Here is a 21112-nt window from a genome sequence, read left to right as displayed (position 1 = left end):
AGAGAGAGAGAGAGAGAGAGAGAGAGAGAGGAGAGAGAGATATGAGAGAGAGAGAGAGAGAGAGAGGGAGAGAGAGATATGAGAGAGAGAGAGAGAGAGAGAGAGAGAGAGATATGAGAGAGAGAGAGAGAGAGAGAGAGAGAGAGAGAGAGAGGGAGAGAGAGATATGAGAGAGAGAGAGAGAGAGAGAGAGAGAGGGAGAGAGAGATATGAGAGAGAGAGAGAGAGAGAGAGAGAGAGAGAGGAAGGTGAATGAAGCACGTGATTAGTTTATCCATCCACTGCTAAAAAATATTTAAAAATAAAAAATTTAACATGGAATTTCACTCAATTTCCAAATGTTGCCCATAATTAAATGTTGGAGATGTTATTGTATCAAAGCACTGTTTTAGGGGTGAATTTAAAAAATGTGGTCTTGTTTAACTTGTTTTTTTTTTTTTTTTTTTTAATGGCCGAGTTGACCAAAAAAATATACACACCCTGTTTCTCTTTCTTTAGTCTCAGTGTAAACATTCAACTGAATTTTTTATGTGTTTCTGTGTTCACAACACCAAACACCATCAGCACGGCTGTCATATGCTGATCTCATAGTATTTTCTTGGGCGTATGGACCCCCGAAAGGGCTCTGAATATGATTTAAAGCTTAAAACATTTAGTTTATTATCAGTCGATTATGTAAGCTTACTTGCTAAGGCTGGTTTGATTTCAGCATTGTTTTTTAGCTAATGAGCTAGCTAGCTTAAAGCAGAGTAATCAGTCATTTTTACCATCAAAAATGGCAATAATATGAAATAAGTTCAATGACGGTGAATCGAGGAAGCCAAATTTAGCACGATTTAAGAGCATAATCTTTGATGTATTTAGGCCACTAGGTGTCAGTGTAGTAGTTGTTTCATAACATGAAGTAGAATCAGTGGAGAAAATGGCTGACTGCTCCTTAAGCTACATAGCTAACTATTACATAGCTAGCTATTGTTAGTGCTAGCCTAGGTAGCTGATGTTGTGGTGTGTTTCCATGTTTAAAACAGCTCATGCTAACGTCACAATGGCCAGTTGGACGGTAACATTAGTAGATTTTTTTTGGAATATACCCTGTTTATACTGTACAATTATTTATTATTCATTCCTTCACTGTCTGTAACTGCTCATCCAGTTCAGGGCCATGGAACTTATTTATTAGATTATTATTATTATTTCTTGGTGCACTTGATCTTTTTACCAGCACAAGATAAAGCACAGAATAAAGCTAAGACACTCTCTCTATTCTTACTTGTTCTAACAAGCCCTCATGAGCTTCCTTCACAAATCATAAATACATTAAAGCTCATACACATGGAATTAAACACAAACAAGTGGTTGCTCACCAAAGCCACTCCAGCTAGCAACGAATGTTCCCACAGCTTTGGCTAACGTTACACAATAATATTTCAAAAAAGTTTTAAAGAAAATGTTTTAGTCTAATGTTCAACAAATGTTTTAATGATGTTTGTCACTTTAAATAAAACGTACTTTGAACATTAAACTAAAATGTTTGTATTATTATTATTTATTAAAACGTTAGCCAAAGTATTGGGAATGTTCCGTGCGAGCGCAAAACTGAGGAGTCAAAGAGAAATGGCCTCTCTCTGATTGTGAAGGATGGCCCATCCAGAATTGAGCGGTAAGTATACTTTTCCGAGCGTGTACATGATGGCAGTGGCAAAATTGAATGGCTGGGAGCCAGACTTTCCCTTCACTTTCCCAGGAACGGGAATGAGAACTTCCACCACATCAATCTTATCAGGATTTCATCTCTGATCGTACCAAAGCGAACCCCTTGCTTTCTTTTTATTTTAAGCTTGTTTTGTATTTCTCTCTCTCTCTTTTTCTAGGTACCTGCTTTGACTCCTGCATCTCGCCGGGTCATTTCAACACTGAGGTATTGTTCTTAGGGATGAGTAGAGAGATGACACAGCATTTTGTACTCTGGATCACTCTGGATAAGAGTGTTTGCGAATTACAGTAAAGGTAAATATAAATGTAAATGTGGTTCTAGAAATCAGGGACACTGAGGTTTTCTCCATCCCACAGTTAAACATTTTCCTCTCAATCTCAGTCCACACCGCTCACACAGAGAAAATAACCTGAGGTTCTGGGCTCTGAGATTAGGGCTTAAAAACTCTTTTAGGGTCACCTTCACAGGCAGGTCACATGATATAATTTATCAGGTAGAAAAGCAGAATCCCACTGGCTTTTCCACAGAAATTGTTTATCGTTTGTGAAAAGTGATTTTCCTGCCGTTCTGAAGCTAGGCTCCGGGACCAGATTAAACAGGATTAAACAGTGGAGATAATATATATTTGTATTTTGAATTTTGTATATTCCTTGCAAAAATATTCCGGCTAGGATTTAATATTTAACACTGTGTGATCCAAACAACAGACACACATATTTTGGAGTCACTGGAGGTTTTTCCTTATTCTGACAGTGTTTATATATAATATATTCATTAGAAAAAACAGCATTTTAGAAGATGCTCTTAAACTTAGCTGGTTTTGATACCGTGGATCCAACAAGTGTTTGAGCGTATGATGAAAATGAGGATGACTGCCAGGACTGATCACCATGGAAACGGCTATAGTGGATGTGGAGTATATATTTGTGTATATTTTACAGCTCTGTTTTCTTCTCTCTGAATTATAAAGGGAGGTGGGAAAATGTAGGCATCTCTAAAAAAAAAGTGTGCGTAAATAGCATCTGTGAGTCAGCTCCCTCACACCACAATGTTCTGTGTTTTTATAACGACTGCAGTCTACACCCCTCCCTCCCGACTCCTGTACTGAAGCTGGTGAACTGAACAGTGGCTCTGTCTAAGGTACGAGGGAAATTAATGAATATCACATCATCAAGAGTCAAACCGCTCTGGCGGAGGAGTCGATACGGTTCACTGATAAGATTGTCGTTCCAGGTGCGGATGCAGTGGTCAGTGTGTGATACAGTGGACGCATAATGACTTGAGCAACATTCAGGAGACGTATCACAGTTAGAGCAATCACCAGTTCAGGAACTATTCATTATTAATTATTATTATTATTTTTTTGCTTCAGAAATACATCAACTGTCACTCTTAGACTGATTAAAGGGCAAATATGTACACAGACAGGTTCGTTGTCTTTGTAGTTCCTGTGAAGTCGGATGTAAATTCGAAGCTGACAGCTCTGTTAAAGGTAAGTGACTGTCCGTGGATGTTCCTCCAAATTAAAACCTCAGTATAATAGCGGTCCAAGGAAAGGACTCAGATATGGGTACAGACATGGCTTTGAGTGATGCTATGGTCATAAATAAGGGCATGGCCTCAGGCGAGGGCAGTGTTTCAAATGGCATCCAATAAGGACCTCTCTGTAATCTCCAATAAGAACGTGGCTCCAAATAAAGATGTAACCACAGGAAAGAAGCTTGGTTGAAGCTGCTGTATCCAAAAGGGTGAAGGTGTGGCTTCAGGCATGGGCATAGCTTAAAGGAATGCTGTGGTCTCAGATGAGGGCGTGTCATCCAGCAAAGGCATGACTCCAGGTGAGGGCGTGGCATCAAATGACTGTTACCCAATAAGGCTCTGGCTTGATTTAAGGCATGGCCTAGAGAGCGGACTTGGATTAATGCTGTGCTGCAATGTCAGTTGATACTGTGGCTTCAATAGAAGACGTGGGCGTGGCCAGACAGCAGGTGTGGTCTGATGTAAAGGGGCGTGGCTTCAAGTAAGGGTGAAGATGTTATATATTGTCCCAGAATGACATTCAAGGTCATTAAAGTCAAGTGCGCTGTTGCTCTAAATGGGATACACAAGCCTCCAACGCTGCCACAGCACAACAGTTTCGGGTAAAGGGGTGAGGCCTCAGGTGAAAGAGCGAGGCTTCACGTGTGTCAGGTGAGCGCGTATTCAAACGTCCCTTTCTCGAGCCCCTCGAGGCCGTCTCCCCAGTGAGACGAGGGCATGCTGCTGTAGGGGTCCAGGAGGATCCGGAAGCAGCGCACTATGAGCAGTCCCAGGAAAACCAGGAGCATTCCCACAAAGGCAAAGGCAGTCTTCTGCTCCAGAGTCAGAGAGTACGCCATAATGTCCCCACCACTCATACTGCCCAGGGAGTGGTTATAATGCACACTACACATGGTCCTGCTTCATCCTGCTAATGCCTGGAAACTTTGGGAACCTGTGAAGACACACACCGTCCTGTAGTGCTCAACTAAAGCATGTATTCATCCAAACAAGAAACAATTGATTTAGTTTTTCAAAGCTGCATCTGATGTGAACAGAGTGTACCATCTCCATGGAGATCATGAAATGAAAAGAGCTGTGATCGTATGGGATGTTCTGGAACAGCTTAAGCTTCCAGATGCCAAGAATGAGCTGGAGGTCTTTATATGTCCTCAACAGTGAATGGTCTTTGGAACAATGGAGATTCATCTAATACTTTTGGGATGAGATGGAGTGGCATTGATGGTCCAGAAATAATCATCAGAAATCAGCACCTTTTATGTTTATGTTACTACTGCTTTAATTTGGTGCTTACAAACATTTTTGCCACATACAATACACACACACACACACTATACCATAAAACACATAAATCTCCACAATCATATTTATTATAAATAATAAAAAGCCTGTAATCTTTTCCCTCAAAATAATATTAATTTTTCCGTTTCCAGGACCTTCAACTTATTATTTCTATTTCCAACAATAACTCCAGTACCTAGAACAGGACGCATTAAACATGCTTTGTTTAGTGCACAGAGTCAAATCTAATACTAAATTAAGTGTAAATATAAAAAGCAGACATTTTCAATTCAGTCAAATCAAGCTACATTTACTACATGAATTCATGAACTCACGCTAAACACAATCCAAATGTGTTAAATTCAGTGCACACACAGAATTCAGGGTTCATAGGCAACACCTGAATTCATACTCAAGTCATATTCAGTGCAATGCAATCAGGCGGATTCCACTGTGTATATTCAGGGCTAATATGTGAAATTCAAAGCTTAAATTAAATGCCAGTGGGTTGAATGTACTCCACAAATGCAATGCAGCCGCTCTGTCATTGCCAGCAGCCTAAGCTCAATACTGGACTCAATGCAAACATGAATTAATTCAGAGTTAACTCAATACAAACATGCTCAGTTTAGCGTGTGGGTGTGTGTGTGTGTGTGTGTGTGTGTGGGTGTGTATACGGTATTCGTTCCATGCATCAATTAAATGCATCATATTTAACTCAGTACACTAATGCTAATCTCAATTCATTCATCATCGCAGACGTGGAAGCCATTGAGAAATAGACAGTCTGAAAGAATGACATTAAGATCAGAGGCATCGCAGGCTCAATGCGGCGGTTATAATACTCTTATGTCACACGCTTAATTAGAGCAGGCACTTCAGCAAACGGAGGAGAAAAAGAAGGGAGAAAAGGAGGAAGAAAAGGCGGTACCTGTTGCACAGCAGCTGCAGTCAGACTGATAACACGCTGTCATCAAAAAGCAGAGAGAGACAGAGAGAGAGGAAGAAGAGAGAGAGGAGAGGAGAGAAGAGAGAGAGAGAGAGAGAGAGAGAATCAGAGAGAGTGTCCGGATAAAAACAACACGCTAATGAGGAATGCAGTGAGAGAGAGAGGAGTGTGTGAGGAGTGTGTATAAGCAGCAGGTGGCTAGAGAGAAAGAGAGAGAGAGAGAGAGAGAGAGAGAGAGAGAGGGAGAGTGGGTGGGTGGGGGGGATGTGAAAGAGAAACAGACAGGGATAGTGGAGCAAGAGAAAGACATGGTGAGACATGGAGATATGGAGAAAGGGAGAGAGAAGTGTGTGTGAGAGAGAGAGAGAGAGAGAGAAAGAGAGAGAGAGAGAAAGAGAGAGAGATAGAGAGAGAGAGAGAGAGAGAGAGAGAGAGAGAGAGAGAGAGAGAGAGAGAGAGAGAGAGAGAGATGGATACTAAGGGATTTGAAATTGAATGTGCGAAAATAGTGTTAATTAGTGACACGCTTTTTGTGCTGTTGCTATTTTAAATATGTCAGGCCACTAGAACAGACTGTAATCTGGACTCACTCTCTTTTACTCTATGAAAATATATCTACGCTCGCTGTGCATTTTTTCAACTCCACTGACCATAAAGGAGCACTTGGCTCTTCTACAATCACAGACTGTAGTCCATCTGTTTCTTGCCCTGTTCCTCAGCTCTCAGGACCCCCACAGAGCAGGTGTGATGTGATGGTGGATCATTCTCAGCGCTGCAGTGACACTGACGTGGTGGTGGTGTGTTAGTGTGTGTTGTGCTGGTGTAGAGTGGATCAGACACAGCAGTGCTGCTGGAGTGTTTAAACCCTGTGTCCACTCTCTGTCCACTCTGTGAGACACTCCTCCCTCGTTGGTCCACCTTGTAGATGTAGAGTCAGAGACAGTAGCTCATCTGTCGCTGCACAGTGTGTGTCGCTCGTCCTCTAGTCCTTCATCAGTGACACAGGACGCTGTCGGCTGGATGTTTTTGGTCGGTGGACTGTTCTCGGTCCAGACGCTAAGGGGTTTAAAAACTCCAGCAGCACTGCTGTGTCTGATCCACTCTACACCAGCACAACACACACTAACACACCACCACCACGTCAGTGTCACTGCAGCGCTGAGAATGATCCACCACCACATCACACCTGCTCTGTGGGGGTCCTGAGCACTGAGAAATGGGGGATTAGAAAGTATGCAGAAAAACAGGTGTAGATCTATAGAGTGCTCCTGTGTGGTCAGTGGAGCTGAGAGAATGGAGAGTAAGTAGTGTGTTCCTAATCCAGTGATCCTTCAGTCTATAATTATAGATACTAAACACACACACATACTAGCAGTGGGCAGCCATTTCTAGAGCCCAGCAATGAGTTGGGAGTTAGGTGTCATGTTCAAGGGCATCGTAGCTGTTGATGCTGAGGGAGGAGGCAGTGCTGTTCTTTTACTCTCCCTGCCTCCAATGTTCTGCCGGTTGTGGAGAAGACTGATGATATTCCACTCTCAAGGCCACTTCTTTAAACATTAGGCCACAGCTGCCCCAATCAGACGATGACTGAAATGGATCCAAATATTTATAAAAACTGAGATTTTCCTCCCTCTGTTTTTGAAAATATCCCGGTCCAGACGATTCGAAATCAGTCGCATTATCGTGACTGTCCAGTAGAGGGCCATGGTACTTTTAAATCACTCCATACTCCCTACGTAGTGCACTGCACCAGTCATGAAATTACGAATCAACTTCTTTCATATCTATTCATATGTGAAATCTAGTGCTGTCTGTGTGTGTGTACACATTGTAGTATAATGATTGATGTAGTTAAATACATATGGAGTGAGTAGCTATTGGATTTCAGCCGGGAGACAGGCACGCCGTGTGATGTCAGCGTTTGCAAAAACACTAGTTTTGGACATAAACATAAAAGCAGTGACCACATTGTTTTCAAAAGTCTCCACCTTCGAGAGCATTTACGAAAACCACGGTTTGTGTTTGGACAAGAGGCAAAAACACAGACAAAACCTTCATCTTTAAAAACTTAAGGGTCCATGTGGATGAGTTCCAGACCTGCATTTCCTTATATGGGCATGAACTCCACTACAGAATGACCACTGGAGGTACACAACAGGCCTGTATGTAAGGGTAATAAGAGGTTGTACAATTATTATTTTAAAATTCTAATTGTATTATTATTATTATTATTATTGTGATTTTTTAAATGATTAATGTGAGGTTTTGTAAATAGGCCACGGACATCTCTCAAGGATAAAATTATGTGTCATGGGAAAATTATGTGTCATGTAATGTCTCTTTAAAACATGTAGAGAGACAAAGAAAGAGGGTGTGTTTCAGAAAGGGGAGAGTGAGAGAGAGAGAGAGAGTGAGAGAGAGAGAGAGAGAGAGAGAGAGGGAGAGAGAGAGAGAGAGAGAGAGAGAGAGAGAGAGAGAGAGAGAGAGACAGACAGAGAGAGAGAGAGAGAGAGAGAGAGAGAGAGGGAGAGAGAGAGAGAGAGAGAGAGAGAGAGAGAGAGAGAGAGAGAGAGAGAGAGAGAGAGAGAGAGGACAGACAGAGAGAGAGAGAGAGAGAGAGAGAGAGAGAGGGAGAGAGAGAGAGAGAGAGAGAGAGAGAGAGAGACAGACAGAGAGAGAGAGAGAGAGAGAGAGAGAGAGAGACAGACAGAGAGAGAGAGAGAGAGAGAGAGAGAGAGAGAGAGAGAGAGACAGACAGAGAGAGAGAGAGAGAGAGAGAGAGAGAGAGAGACAGACAGAGAGAGAGAGAGAGAGAGAGAGAGAGAGAGAGAGAGAGAGGGAGAGAGAGAGAGAATGTATGTCAGTGGTCAGTTCAATGGTCACTCACCGGCTAGTCCCTCAACCTGTTGCTGTGGGCTTCATTCGTCTGTCAAAAAATCCATCGTTCCTCTTCTTTTTGGAAGCTCCAGATCAGTCTGTCTGCTTCACACACACACACACACCAGAACAAAAACACTGCACACACACACCCCTTCAGGTTTGAAAGCTCAGACTCGATCAATTCACTGCTGCCAGTCTTATCATTCTCATACTCTCGCTCTCATTTTCTTCCCTTTTGCCCCTTTGCTATACCCCCCTCTCTTTCTCTCCCCCCCTCCCTCTTTCTCGTTTGGTCTATCTGTCCATTTCATTCTCCCTTGCACTCTGTTTGCCCCTCTCTCTCTCCATTTCATTCTCTTTGTCTCTCTCTCACCGTCTCTCTCTCTCTCTCTGCATGACGACCACCTGGAAAATCTCAGTAGACTTCACTGTTTTTCCTTTTATTGATAAAAATGCCTCTTTTTCTCTCTCTTTCCCATTTCTCCCTCTTCTGTCTTCTCGTTCACATCACTGCCTCTGCCTTTATCTCTCTCCCTGCATGGCTGCATGTTAATCTCCGTTCATTTACCTGTGTTTTCCTTCATTGATAATTTATTGTCTTCTCTTTCTCCTCTTGCTCCGATGACCTTTTTGTCTTTGCCTCTCTTCTCCCTTTTGTCTTTATTATTAGCTCTGTGTCCTTCTGAGAACAGGCTGGAGACAACATTATTATTTGCTACAATTTATTTATTTTGAGGAAATTAAAAAGTACGGTGCTAGAGTTCAGAGCCAAATACTGCACGGGGAACAATAGAAAATACATTCCACACTGCATTCATTTTGTGATTTTACTCCATTTATGTTACACTTGCTTTTTACTTATTGTCAGCTGTTTTCAGTTCCTCTAGCTACAGCGAGGGTGAGGGGTGACAATAGCATTATGTCAGAGCTGCAGGTGGCGTACCGACATGACAGAAGGGCATTAATATGGAAATGCTCTCACTAAAGGACTTTAATTTTGTCAGGAACAGACTATCAGCTGATGACATTAAAATGTATTTACAAAGTTGGCAGTCCTCCTCTAGAAATTCTGCTTGTGTAAATAATGATGCACCCAACCCTCTGTATCACTGCTCTCCAGTTCACGTCAGTGTGTGTGATTTCTCTCGTGTTTAAGACACTCTAGCTGATGTGTGCAGGGTTACTACTTCCTCCCCCCAAGACACACACACACTTTCTCTAACACTTGTTAGCTTGTTTTCGCTTCAAGGAAGACAATTCCCCTCAATCTGAATGTGGAAATCATTTGGTCCTCACAACGTGAGTGAAACCTTGTACACACACACTCACACACACACACACACACACACGCACACACACTGCAATGGCTTTCTTGATGAATTGAAAAGCGACTGGGCTGGCCTGTTTCCTAGCAAAGCATTATGGGATGGCTCCGAGTGCTGTAATAGTGGTTTATTGACAGAGAGGAATGAACACACACACACACACACACACACACACACAGAGCCTGATGTTCGGGCTGTCTCGTCCAAGCTGAGACGACATTATTATTATTTAATCATCAAAGTGCCGCCAGACTTTTTCCTTTTCTTTTTTTCCATTCGTTTTTCTGTGATGTATTTTCTGTCCAACCTCCTCCTCCTTCGAGTAATGGATGGATCATTACTTCATTAAAACTCAGATTCTGTCAGTTGCATTAACAGAAGGATGAACCTCCTCGGAGCCGAGTGACCGTAAGTGGGTTAAACTCACTGTCCAATAAACAGTCCTGACTTGCAAAATGTTCTTAAAGGGCCTGTCAAATTGATTCAAAAATACAGATTTAAAATGACTCCTAGACTCTGGTTCTTAAAGCCCTGCCTCTGTGTATGAACAGACTGAGCAGATAAGATTCAGGATTCAAGAGTCACACACTCATATGCACAGAGATAAGATTCATGATTCAAGAAAGGTCTTATGCACCCAGACCGTATTCGTGTATATGTGCAGGGGCGCCACACGCAGGGAAAAAGATAGGACAATTCTAAGGGCCTGGCACTAACAGGGGGGTATTATTCATTCATTGTCTGTAACCCTTATCCAGTTCAGGGTCCAGAGCCTACCTAGAATCATTGGGCTCAAGGCGAGAACACACCCTGGAGGGGGCGCCAGTCCTTCACAGGGCAACACAGACACACACACTCACACCTACGGACACTTTTGAGTCGCCAATCCACCTACCAATGTGTGTTTTTGGACTGTGGGAGGAAACCGGAGCACCCGGAGTAAACCCACGCAGACACAGGGAGAACACACCACACTCCTCACAGACAGTCATCTGGAGCAGGAATCGAACCCACAACCTCCAGGCCCCTGGAGCTGTGTGACTGCGACACCTACCTGCTGCACCACCGTGCCGCCCATGAACAAAATTGTAAATATGATATTTGTCTCTGTACAATGTGCAGAAAAATGTGTCTTCTACATTCAATCCCTTATTTGTGGTAGTGAACACACACACACACACTATTGCACTAAGAGCAGTGAGTACACAAAAGAGCAGCAGGAAGCCATCCACAGCACCTGGGGGGCCATTGGGGGATGGGTGCCTTAATCCAAGGCCACCTCAGCTGTAGATTGAGGGAGGACACAGCTGTTCCTTCATTAACACTTCGGCTAATTTTCCTGCAGGTTGTAGGAATCAAATCAAATCAGTCATAAACATGTTTTAAAATACAAAGCTGTGATTGGCTAAATCCCATTACTGACATATACTGATATATCAAAACTAATTGTACAGCTGGGTTAGCCGCCTATCACCCTGTTCACAGCAGCACTGCTGTGTCTGATCCACTCGTACCAGCGCAACACACAATGTCAGTGTCATTGCAGGGCTGAGAATGATCCACCACCCAAATCATACCTGCTCTGGTGGTCCTGACCATTGAAGCACAAGGCGAAACGGGGATGCGAACGTATGCAGAGGATGGATGGATGGATGGATGGATGGATAGATAGATAGATAGATAGATAGATAGATAGATAGATAGATAGATAGATAGATAGATAGATAGATAGATAGATAGATAGATAGATACTTTATTGATCCCCAGGGGAAATTCAAAGGGTTAAATTCACCTATTTGTCAGTTGATGGTCCTTCTTTTCTTGGTGCTGGGAAAGAAACAGCACTGTGTACTGAACCGAATCATTTGAGTCATATGTTAGATATAGATATGCCAATTTTTTTTTAATTGATGCTATAATAACAGAACAGATACAAGCAAATAAAGTATCAACATATAACAAACTGTTCGTAATATATATATATATATAATTATTTTTTTTATAATTTTTTTATAATTGTAATTATAATTACAATTGATTACAAGTAAATAAATAAAACAGAAGAAAAATACAAAACATTACAAAATAAAGAAATCCAGAGGAGATGTCAGCTTTAAATAAATATTTTCATAAACATACTAAATGAAAGAATTGCAAAGATAAGATAAACCTATGATATCCACTCTTCAAAAGATGAAACTTTTTATTTATTTTTAGAGTTCACAAATTTCGGTTCAGGAAAAATGAACCAAACTTCCAGACCGCAGTGCATTGTGGAACTTTTTGCTGTAAGTAGTGTGTATCTGGATTTGGAGTGCACTTCGGTTAACAAGACCACTAAGAACTGAGACAACACTACAAAATGGCGGACACTCCAAACAGAACCCTAAACAATGAACATAACGCTGATTTGTGGATTGATTTAGGTCATAAACAAAAAAACGACATACTTTCAGCATTATTTCAGAGCAACGATACTCTTGTAATTTAAAGTAATAAGCCTAAAACGGGAGTTTAAAAAAGAGGGGCGGTGTGTAATCCGGCGTAGGGCGGGTACCTAGGGTTAGTGAACGAGTGCGCGTCACGAACCATGTTCCCGCACTCCTTAACGACTGTCTCAAGTCTCGCGAGACTGTGAGAGCGAGGGAGAAGCTCCGCAGTGTGTCGAAGCGCAGAGATCCACCGAAAATGAGCGACAGTAATATGGAATTTCAGCTGAAAGAAGAGGAGTCTCTCTCGGACTCTCATCTCCTCGAGGGTGAAGACGAGGAAGAGCCGACGGAGAACACAAACGGCGTCAAAACGTAACGGAAAAACCCGACTCTGACCCTCCATTGTCTGTGTGCCGAATGGCGGCCTTCGGTTAACGGCTAGGCGGCGGATAGGGGCTCGCTTAATATCATTATTATATAAGATTAAAACGCGCTTCTTATTTTGAATCCAGATTCGCTGCTTTATCGTTCTTAAACCTCAGCTAAGAATTGCAGAAACGTGAATCTGGCTCCTTTACCGCGAGTTAACCGGTCCTTTCCCTCCTTCTGCACCGTTTAAGGTGGACCGGGTAATTCGGGTAGATTAGAAGGAAGGGGCGATTAAACCGCCAGTGACTGATAGGTAAAGTTAAACAGATAATGTAGAAGCCATTTTGTCTACTGTTTAGGCGCTGTCTTTTGATTGAAGTCTGTTTTATTGTAGTGCGCAACGTTAGCTGCGTTGTTGGCTAATGTTAGCTAGCTACAGAGCTGTGACTCGTTATTGTCTGGCGCCTGTTTCTTATTCTCTACTGTTACACGACTTTACGAACTCTAATGTTTTAATTCGTTTTACCTTTTAAATATGGTCTAAAGCGTACGACTGACCGGCTCAATAGGATCCCCTTTCTTTGTGAATGCTCTCCACGGTATTGTCTGTAGTTCGTGGCCGATACCACCGTTTATCTATTGGTATCGGTAACATAACGATATTAAAACCGAGAAAATCGATCTACATCTATTCCACATCTTTATTTGTATGCTTCTCGCAGGTGATTTTAGTTTCATATTTTGAGATTAAGGTCTGCCCTGATACCGTGAGGCCTTGTGTATAAATAAAATACATCATTTAAAAAATGTTTAAGCCTTGTTTGATTTTAGTTTTTTTAAACATGTTAATTATTAAAACGTTTATGAGTTTATAATGAGGTTTAGACCATTTTTTAATGCAGTAAAGACTCAACCCACATGCTTTCTTGAACAGAACTGTTTTCATTAATATATAGATTATTTATGCATCTTTCCACACGTTTCTTGTCAGTCTCTTACAGTATATAATGTTTTTTTCTTTTTCTTCCAGTGAAGAAGATGAGGTTTCCAAGGAGAAACAGGAGGGGAAGGATAAATCATCTGGAACTCGCAAATCCAGTCGCTTCCATCCGTACAAGGAAAGGCACGGAGGGTCCGCAGACAAGAAGGGGGCCCAGCGAAATCGCGTGTTCATTAGCAATATCCCTTATGATATGAAGTGGCAGGCAATTAAAGATCTAATGCGAGAGAAAGGTAACGGTCTCGGGCTTACGGCACTCGTTCGCTCTTATTCCTTCTGTCAGCTGCAAACTTGGGCTTTTACAAGAGAAATTTAGAGAATCAGGCAGATGAGCTGATGTTGAATGACACAAACATGGACAGGGTTTTATTTAGTCTTTTTTTCCTCTTGGGAGGAGATTGAATATTGCCCAGATAAAGATGAATTTTGGCTCTTGTATATTTGTAATTAGCTCCAATATGTAACCTCAGAGCATCTGTTGTAAGGTGACAAAGATGATTGATTGAACATGTGTCCTACCTGATAATACTGGAATTTCTCTAGAAGGATGTGTAAAGGTGGATGGTCACCTTAAAACAGCACTGTGCTTTGAACACTGTGTAACAGCTCCTGAACCTGTGCACCTCCTCTAGTGGAATCTGAATGTTGTTGATTAGCTGCCTGGTGTCTGATGATGTACAAATCCACAGTGATTATTGTATGGAATGGTGGTGTTTTTGTGGGCGGAGATTTTGGTTGATGGTGATTAACTGGGCTTTTTTCATCTGTAGTGTTGTATCCAGGACTGCTGTGACCACACGACTGGTTTTTTTTTTTTTTACAATGCCTTGTGTTTTTGTTTCTTTTGGTATTTTCCCCTTTTGTATGTCTCATGTAGTCGGTGAGGTTACATACGTGGAGCTCTTTAAGGATGCTGAAGGAAAGTCAAGGGTAAGTTCTGGCGACTCTGCTGCTCCGTGCGAGGCTTTAAACACCCTCCACGGCTTCATTCTCTAATACTGTTGACAGGGAAACACCCCCTGTGACTGAATTTTAGGTTTATTTTTGTTGAGTAGTGCTGATGAACGTTGATCTTTTGACCTTGGGATGGTTTGTTGAACTTTTTAGTGGGAAATATTTAAATGATTATTTTTATATAAAGAAAACTCCAGTTTATTTGGCTGTAAATTTGGTGGTTTCAAGTCTGGAGCTATATCATATTTAGGAAAAACGATGATTTTATTTGATGATTGGTTGGGTGTTTCTACCTAAGTTTTTTTGGGGGATATTTAGACAGAATGTGAATTTTAAAGGGAAAATTCCCTTCTGTTTTATTGTGTAACTTGCTTCATATTTCAGCTGCCCTTCTTAAACCTTTGTCCATGTTTATATTGTCCATGCTGCAGAAATACAACCGTTTAAGACCAAATTCATCCTTTTCGTTCAAATCTGTTCCTTTTTGATTCGATAGCTGTTATGTTTTGTTTTTAAATCGAATGACCGCAAAAATATCGATTTATATCTTCACCCTCCTGAAAAGACTTAGTTCACTACATTTGTTCATAAAGCGGTCATTCGTTTAAATCAGATCCTCCCACTCTAATAAGACACACTATAGCAATCTGAAAGCTTACTCTTTAATTAAAACTCAGTTTATCACACAGTTAATATCAGTCTTATTTGTTTGTATTAATTTGTATGCTCTGTTCATTCTCGTCCTGCCTGACCGGCCTTTGGACGTGTCTTCCTTTGCTGACAGGGATGTGGGTGAGTAAGTTGGTGTGTTATATTTTTACTGATTCAGGAATGTGTTTGTAGATAGGCCTGTGACGATAGCAAATCGTGGTCGATACATTGTCCCAAAAATAATTGTGATGAATGATGTTATTGTCATTTTGAGACAATTTCATAATAATGCAATTACACACCTTTAAAGAGCATTGGATTTGGAATTGAAAAAATGTTTAAATATCCTAAATAAATATAACATTAATAAAACACAATCACTGTTTATAAACAAACCCATAATTGAACGAAGGCTCCAGAATAGAACAAAGCATGTGGCTAAAATACTGGTGGCCCTCATTACACTGTGTTAAAGACAACAAAAGTTATTCAGGCGTTGTCCATATATTACATTAAAAGTTGATGACGTAATAACTGTGACAGGCCTGAATGTGTTTACAGTGTTCTGTCTGATACACACCTGATGATGCAGATAAATCACGATTTATAAAATGTAGAAACCCATACTGGATTAATCTTTATAATAAATACAAAAATAAATAAGAATGAGGATGCACTGATACGGGAATCATGGTTCAATGGCAATATTTAATCTTTTTTTATTCGCAAATCTGTCAATGTCTGTACATACACAAACGTAGAAATTAGGACCAGGTCTTGTGCCTGGAGAAAAATGCGGATTATTCTTGTAGTGATTATAATAATTTTGTGTCCCCTTTAAATGGAAGCTGCTGCTTCTGCTGAAAGATATAACCATGTCTGTCTGTCTTTATAGAGTGGTTGAATTCAAAGACGAGGAGTTCGTGAAGAAAGCTTTGGAGGTCATGAATAAACATGACCTTAACGGTCGCCCTCTCAACATCAAAGAGGTACGGAGCATAACTAATTTAAAGTAGATAAACTGATATATACAGACTGATTTAATATATGCTCTGATTCGCTTTGGCAAAATGATTCAGTTACTTAGTCTGACTCAGCATGACATCGTTTAAACTCTTGTCCGTTTTCCCTGTTTGAACATGGTTCATGAATCTTAGGTGTGTTTGTGTGTGTCTGTGTGTGTTTCAGGACCCCGATGGAGAGCATGCTCGGAGAGTGCTGCAGAGGTCTGGGGCGATGTTTTCTGGGGGTCGGGGGTCAGATGGAGGTCCAGTCGGGATGAATGTTCCCCCCTCCATCGCCAACAATCCCAACATCCCCCACGACATTCTCGCTGCACTGCAGGCCGGACGTCTCGGATCCACGGTGTTTGTTGCCAATGTGAGGAGTCTCTCTCCCTCTCTATTATCACATTCTTGCGCACTTAAGACTGGTTTGTACTTCTGTAAATATCTACTCTGTGGGTGTCATAGGTAACGGGCAGCAACCAAACCAAAATGTGTTTTAAATAAGCTGCAGTGGAGAAAGTAAAGAGATATAAACAATATTGAGGATCGCCAGTGGCAATAATACACCGTACCTCTTGTTACAGGGATAAATCAAAGTGCTGTTATTTTCACATTAATGAGGAATGTTCTGGTCGGTTATTGTTTTGTTCTGGTGTGTGTGGGTGTGTGCGCTAAATGCCTTCTTTGTTTTTCTCTCTCTCTAGCTGGATTTTAAGGTGGGCTGGAAGAAGCTGAAGGAGGTGTTCAGCATGGCAGGAACGGTGAAGAGGGCGGATGTGAAGGAGGATAAAGATGGAAAGAGCAGAGGGATGGGAACAGTCACCTTTGAACAGTCACTAGAGGCTGTACAGGCCATCTGTATCCTACACACCCGCATACGAATGAACACAAAGGGAGTAGACCAGTTCAGTACGGATAACATGCTGATTTCACCATTTCTGTGTGTAATTGATTGTGTGTGTGGTGCTGTACTGTTCCCTGTTCCATCTTCTTTAACTGTTGAAAACAGCTATGTTTAACGGTCAGATGCTGTTTGACAGACAGATGCATGTTAAAATGGTGAGTAAACATGAATTCAAATGATCTTCCATGCTTTGGTTTAACAGTTGATTTCACGTGAATTCCCATGTTTCCTCTGTGGTAAATGGATGTATGTTGATTTCTTTTAGGATGAGAAGTCCATTCCTGCTGAGGATTTCCGTGCGGCAGACAAAGCATCTCAGTTGCCCAGTAAGATCTCCTCATTGTTTGATCAAAACCATAACATTTAGCTTTTTTCTCCCCTTCTTTTTATTGATTAACTTCTTTATTTACTTCATTTTCGAGGTAGGGAACTGTCCTAGGTTTCACAAAAATAACCATTAACTTGTTTTATAGTGTTTAATTTAAACTGGTTTCTAATCTGGGGTTACATTGTTCAGACTATGATTAATTAAATTAGCAGAAAGTAAAGCTTTAAAAAAAATCAGGACTAAATGAGTGTGTGTTTTTGACTCACTCTACAAAGGTCTCTTTAAAAAAAAAAAAACGGCATCAGAAGGTTATCAAAAGGCTTGACCTTTAATTGATCAAAAAGTTTGTACCCGATTGGTCTTAAAGCCCCTGTTTACTCATTTTTTTTAAATATATAAACTTTTATTTTAATCTTAAAGATAGGCCACTGAATAAGCGTTCACCAGTGTTTTATATTCTGTGTGTATTTATATATTAGTGCAGTTTAATGGAAGTGCTATAAATGTTCAGAGCTGTGGCTGTTGCTGCTCAGAAGTCGTGGACTTTATCACCTTCGCTGTAAACAACATTTAACAACATCTGCCAAAAACAATCCTGCACCATTCTTTCTGTGCCACTTCAGAGCGAGTGAATTTGGCGTTATTCAGGTTTACGTTTTATTTCGCCCTGATAATGAAGAGCTAAGAAGAAAAGCCATCTTTCTTGTCTTTCCTGTGTTTACTTTCTTGTTCCCGCCCCAGAGAGGTCTGATCAATAAGTGAAGAGAAGCACGACGAAAATGCTTCAAGTTTATAAACGTATTAATGGAAATGGACCTGTGCAGATGAACTACGGGGTGAAATTTTAGAGTCTAACCCCCTTTGAGTTTGAGGTTAACAGGCTTTATTTAAACAGCAAGCTCAATGTTAATATCTTAGTTTGCTTTTAAAGATATTTAAAAGACTTGTAGGTTTAGTTTGAGAGCTTATGAAATGTTCTGAAAGAATAGATTTTGGCTTCAGCGATGTAAATAAAGCCCTGTTTTTTTTCTGGGTTAGTCTCTACTTTTCAGTGTTGGCTTCTGATAGAGCTGATAATCCACTTCACCTTTAACCCACTTTCTGTTTAAGAGTGTGTTTAGTGCTGGATTGACCTTGAGGAGTCTGTTTCTTTACAACTGTTAAAAGCTTTGAGCTCTATGAAGTGACTGATCTGTATCGAGGTGTATGGCATTTTTACAGAACACCAAGCAGATTTTGCAAATTGAAAATTGGTTTACACATAATACACAGGGAACAGATTAAACGTCTGCTAATTTTACTGCATAGTTCTGACTTTTGTGGTGGAAAATTATGACAGAAATAAGAAAGCTGAGTCTCTGAGTCGGCATCAAGTAAAACAACTTGATTGAACTTATTTAATGGAGAGAATGCTTTTCTCTCTCTCTCTCTCTCTCTCTCTCTCTCTCTCTCTCCATCTCTCTCTCTCTCTCTCTCTGACCCGCTTAACAAACTGCATCTTTATACCTGTGGCCCTCTACCTCTGATTACCATAGCTCTCATTTCTTTACCTTTTATGGCTACGAGCCAAGTCACCATTGTTCACATTCCGTTTGCTTTCTTTGCACATCATTCGCATTCTAAAGCACCCTGTTCTCAGTATGACTCCGAGGCATTTTACCATTTGTGTAACTCTCTTTTGCATATCTTTCACAATGCACTCTGTGCACCCTCTATTCAGTCAGTCTTCCCTCTGTGGTCTGGAGACAGAGGGAGTTGATTGGAAGGTGTCGACATGTTATTTGAAGCACACACAAACACACACACAAGTCTGCTGTTTCACACAGGATTAGCAAAACAATTTTCACTTACACAAGCATACATGGTCATTGCTGATTAAAAATATCTATTGATTATGAATCATTTCAATAAACAAATTCCATCACACTTAAAAAAAAAAAAAAAAAAAAAAAAAAAAAGTACAGTCATTACATAATAAAGTAGTTTATGAGCGCACCGTCTGCGTAGGCTCCAGTGTTTGTATAATTCTTTTTCTACTCAGATTCAAGGTGTAAGCAGTAACACTGATTTGTTTGTGGTTTTAGGGGGTTTAGGGGGCATTGGGATGGGTCTGGGTCCCGGTGGTCAACCAATCAACACCAACCGTCTGAGCGGAGGAAGCATGGGCTCCATGGGAGGTCAGTACACACTCTTTCACGTGCACAAAGGCAGTCAAGAGTTAACGCATTGTTTCCTTGATTTGAAGAAGTTTAAATAGAAGGCATTCGTTTTAAATACTTGCAGCTACATTTGAGTTTGTTGGTTTTTCTGTTTATTTTAAAATTGAATAAATAAATACAACTGAAAGATCTATTTACAGAGACCTGCCCCAAATGTGGCGAGGACAAATGAAAGTTTATTGCTGTGTTGCTTTGTGTGTTGTGCGTTCACTGGCTGCGTTTCTCTTAAACCCCAGGGAGTTTGTATTTTGGCTGTGGAGTGAACCACCGTTTTAGTCGTCACTGATTAAGATTGATATTGTAATCGCATCTTACAACATCTTAATCTCTATAACTTTCCAAATCCACTATTTGTTCACCGTGCTCTTATTCTTTTTGATGCACCGCTTTAAAATTTCTCAGAATCATAACAATCCTGACCATTATCAGTTCTTATCGATCGACTGCGTCATTTTCCAATTGTTCGCTGGAGCGGGAGACGCAAGCTCTGTTACAGTTTAATCCGAGAGATGAGCACGGTGGAGATAAAGGCTGATAAAACCAGGGAGATGAGCGATAAGATAGGAGCGTTTATCTCATTACTAGGATCTAGTAACATAAACAGAAGCGCTGTGTTGTGACAGGAGACCATCAGTGAATCACGACTCCCTGAGATCCTCCCTCTGCTTGAGAGGAGAAAAGAAATATGTGCCCCCTGCTGTTAGAGTTTAAAAAGGGAAAGTTAGAGTTTGAGGCGCATTATAGATTTTAGTGTCGTGTAAAGGATTGCCACCATGTTCTGTTACTTTTGACTGTGTTTTGAGTGAATAGTAAATATTCACTGTAGAAATGCAATGTTTAAAAGGGTTTTTGAACCTTTTTTGCCTTCTATAAACAGAACTAAACCAGTACCGGTTATGAACGCCCCGTTATCTAAATCACACATCGGTATTGTTACTTTTACTGAGACCTAAGTATAATTCTATTTCCTCTTCTCTCTCAGGGATGGATGGAGGTGGGTTTGGAGGCATGAACAGGATGGGAGGTAGGAGAGGAGGAGCTAGTATTCTCTCTAAATCCAGTTTCACGTTAAAGCTGACCCGTGGTGTCTGAGCTGTGGTGTGTGTGTGTGTGTCTGTGCGGTGTGTGTTGTAGGAATGGGTGGAGGGTTTGGGGGGATGGATGGAGTTGGTGCAATGGGGGGATTTGGAGGCAGAGACATGGGACCCATGGGAAGAATGGGAGGTAATGAGAAACCCTTTTCTTATTTTTTGTTGTTGCAGGTTATTTATTTATTTATTTATTTGGTATCTTGTCTTTCTCACAGTTTCCTTTGCTTCCGTTTATCTTTTCCTCTTGCACGCCTGCTCAATCTCTCTCTTGACATATTGCAGCCCTTTTCATAACGACACAAACAGATAATTTACAGACTACCGTTTGTATTTCGACGTGTGTGTTTTAGAGATGTTTCGCTCAGGGATGGGTGGAATGGACCGTGATTTCGGGCGCAGTGACATGGGAATGAACAGACCGTTCGGAGACACGTTTGGAGCACTGGGTAAACATGCACCTAACATATTT

The 21112-nt window shown here is 41.0% G+C and overlaps 2 protein-coding genes across 2 annotated transcripts; one reads left to right on the top strand and one right to left on the bottom strand.

Moving 5' to 3' along the window:
• Nucleotides 1-202: 202 nt before the first annotated feature.
• ctxn2 (cortexin 2) lies at nt 203-5604 on the bottom strand. The gene is made up of 2 exons (XM_066685490.1): nt 5466-5604; nt 203-4187 (listed from the first exon to the last, which is right to left on the bottom strand). The coding sequence occupies exon 2, from the start codon at nt 4144-4146 to the stop codon at nt 3901-3903; it is 246 nt and encodes an 81-aa protein (XP_066541587.1). The 5' UTR covers nt 4147-4187; nt 5466-5604; the 3' UTR covers nt 203-3900.
• A 6694-nt stretch (nt 5605-12298) lies between these two features.
• myef2 (myelin expression factor 2) lies at nt 12299-21085 on the top strand (the record flags this gene model as incomplete). The annotated part of the gene is made up of 13 exons (XM_066685535.1): nt 12299-12492; nt 13520-13722; nt 14367-14419; nt 15228-15235; nt 15990-16083; nt 16283-16474; nt 16806-16959; nt 17111-17160; nt 17271-17331; nt 19418-19510; nt 20535-20576; nt 20687-20776; nt 20994-21085. Coding segments are annotated over exons 1-13 (1248 nt in total), but the record flags the coding sequence as incomplete, so codon positions are not given.
• Nucleotides 21086-21112: the final 27 nt, after the last annotated feature.

The sequence above is a fragment of the Hoplias malabaricus genome, chromosome 11 (assembly GCF_029633855.1).
Source record: "Hoplias malabaricus isolate fHopMal1 chromosome 11, fHopMal1.hap1, whole genome shotgun sequence".
NCBI classification, from domain to species: domain Eukaryota; kingdom Metazoa; phylum Chordata; class Actinopteri; order Characiformes; family Erythrinidae; genus Hoplias; species Hoplias malabaricus.
This window is presented reverse-complemented; position numbering and strand designations above follow the sequence as displayed.

What these genes read in the sequence shown, in the direction of transcription:
- ctxn2 (XM_066685490.1), bottom strand. Translation starts at nt 4,146, where the DNA reads ATGTGTAGTGTGCATTATAACCACTCCCTGGGCAGTATGAGTGGTGGG.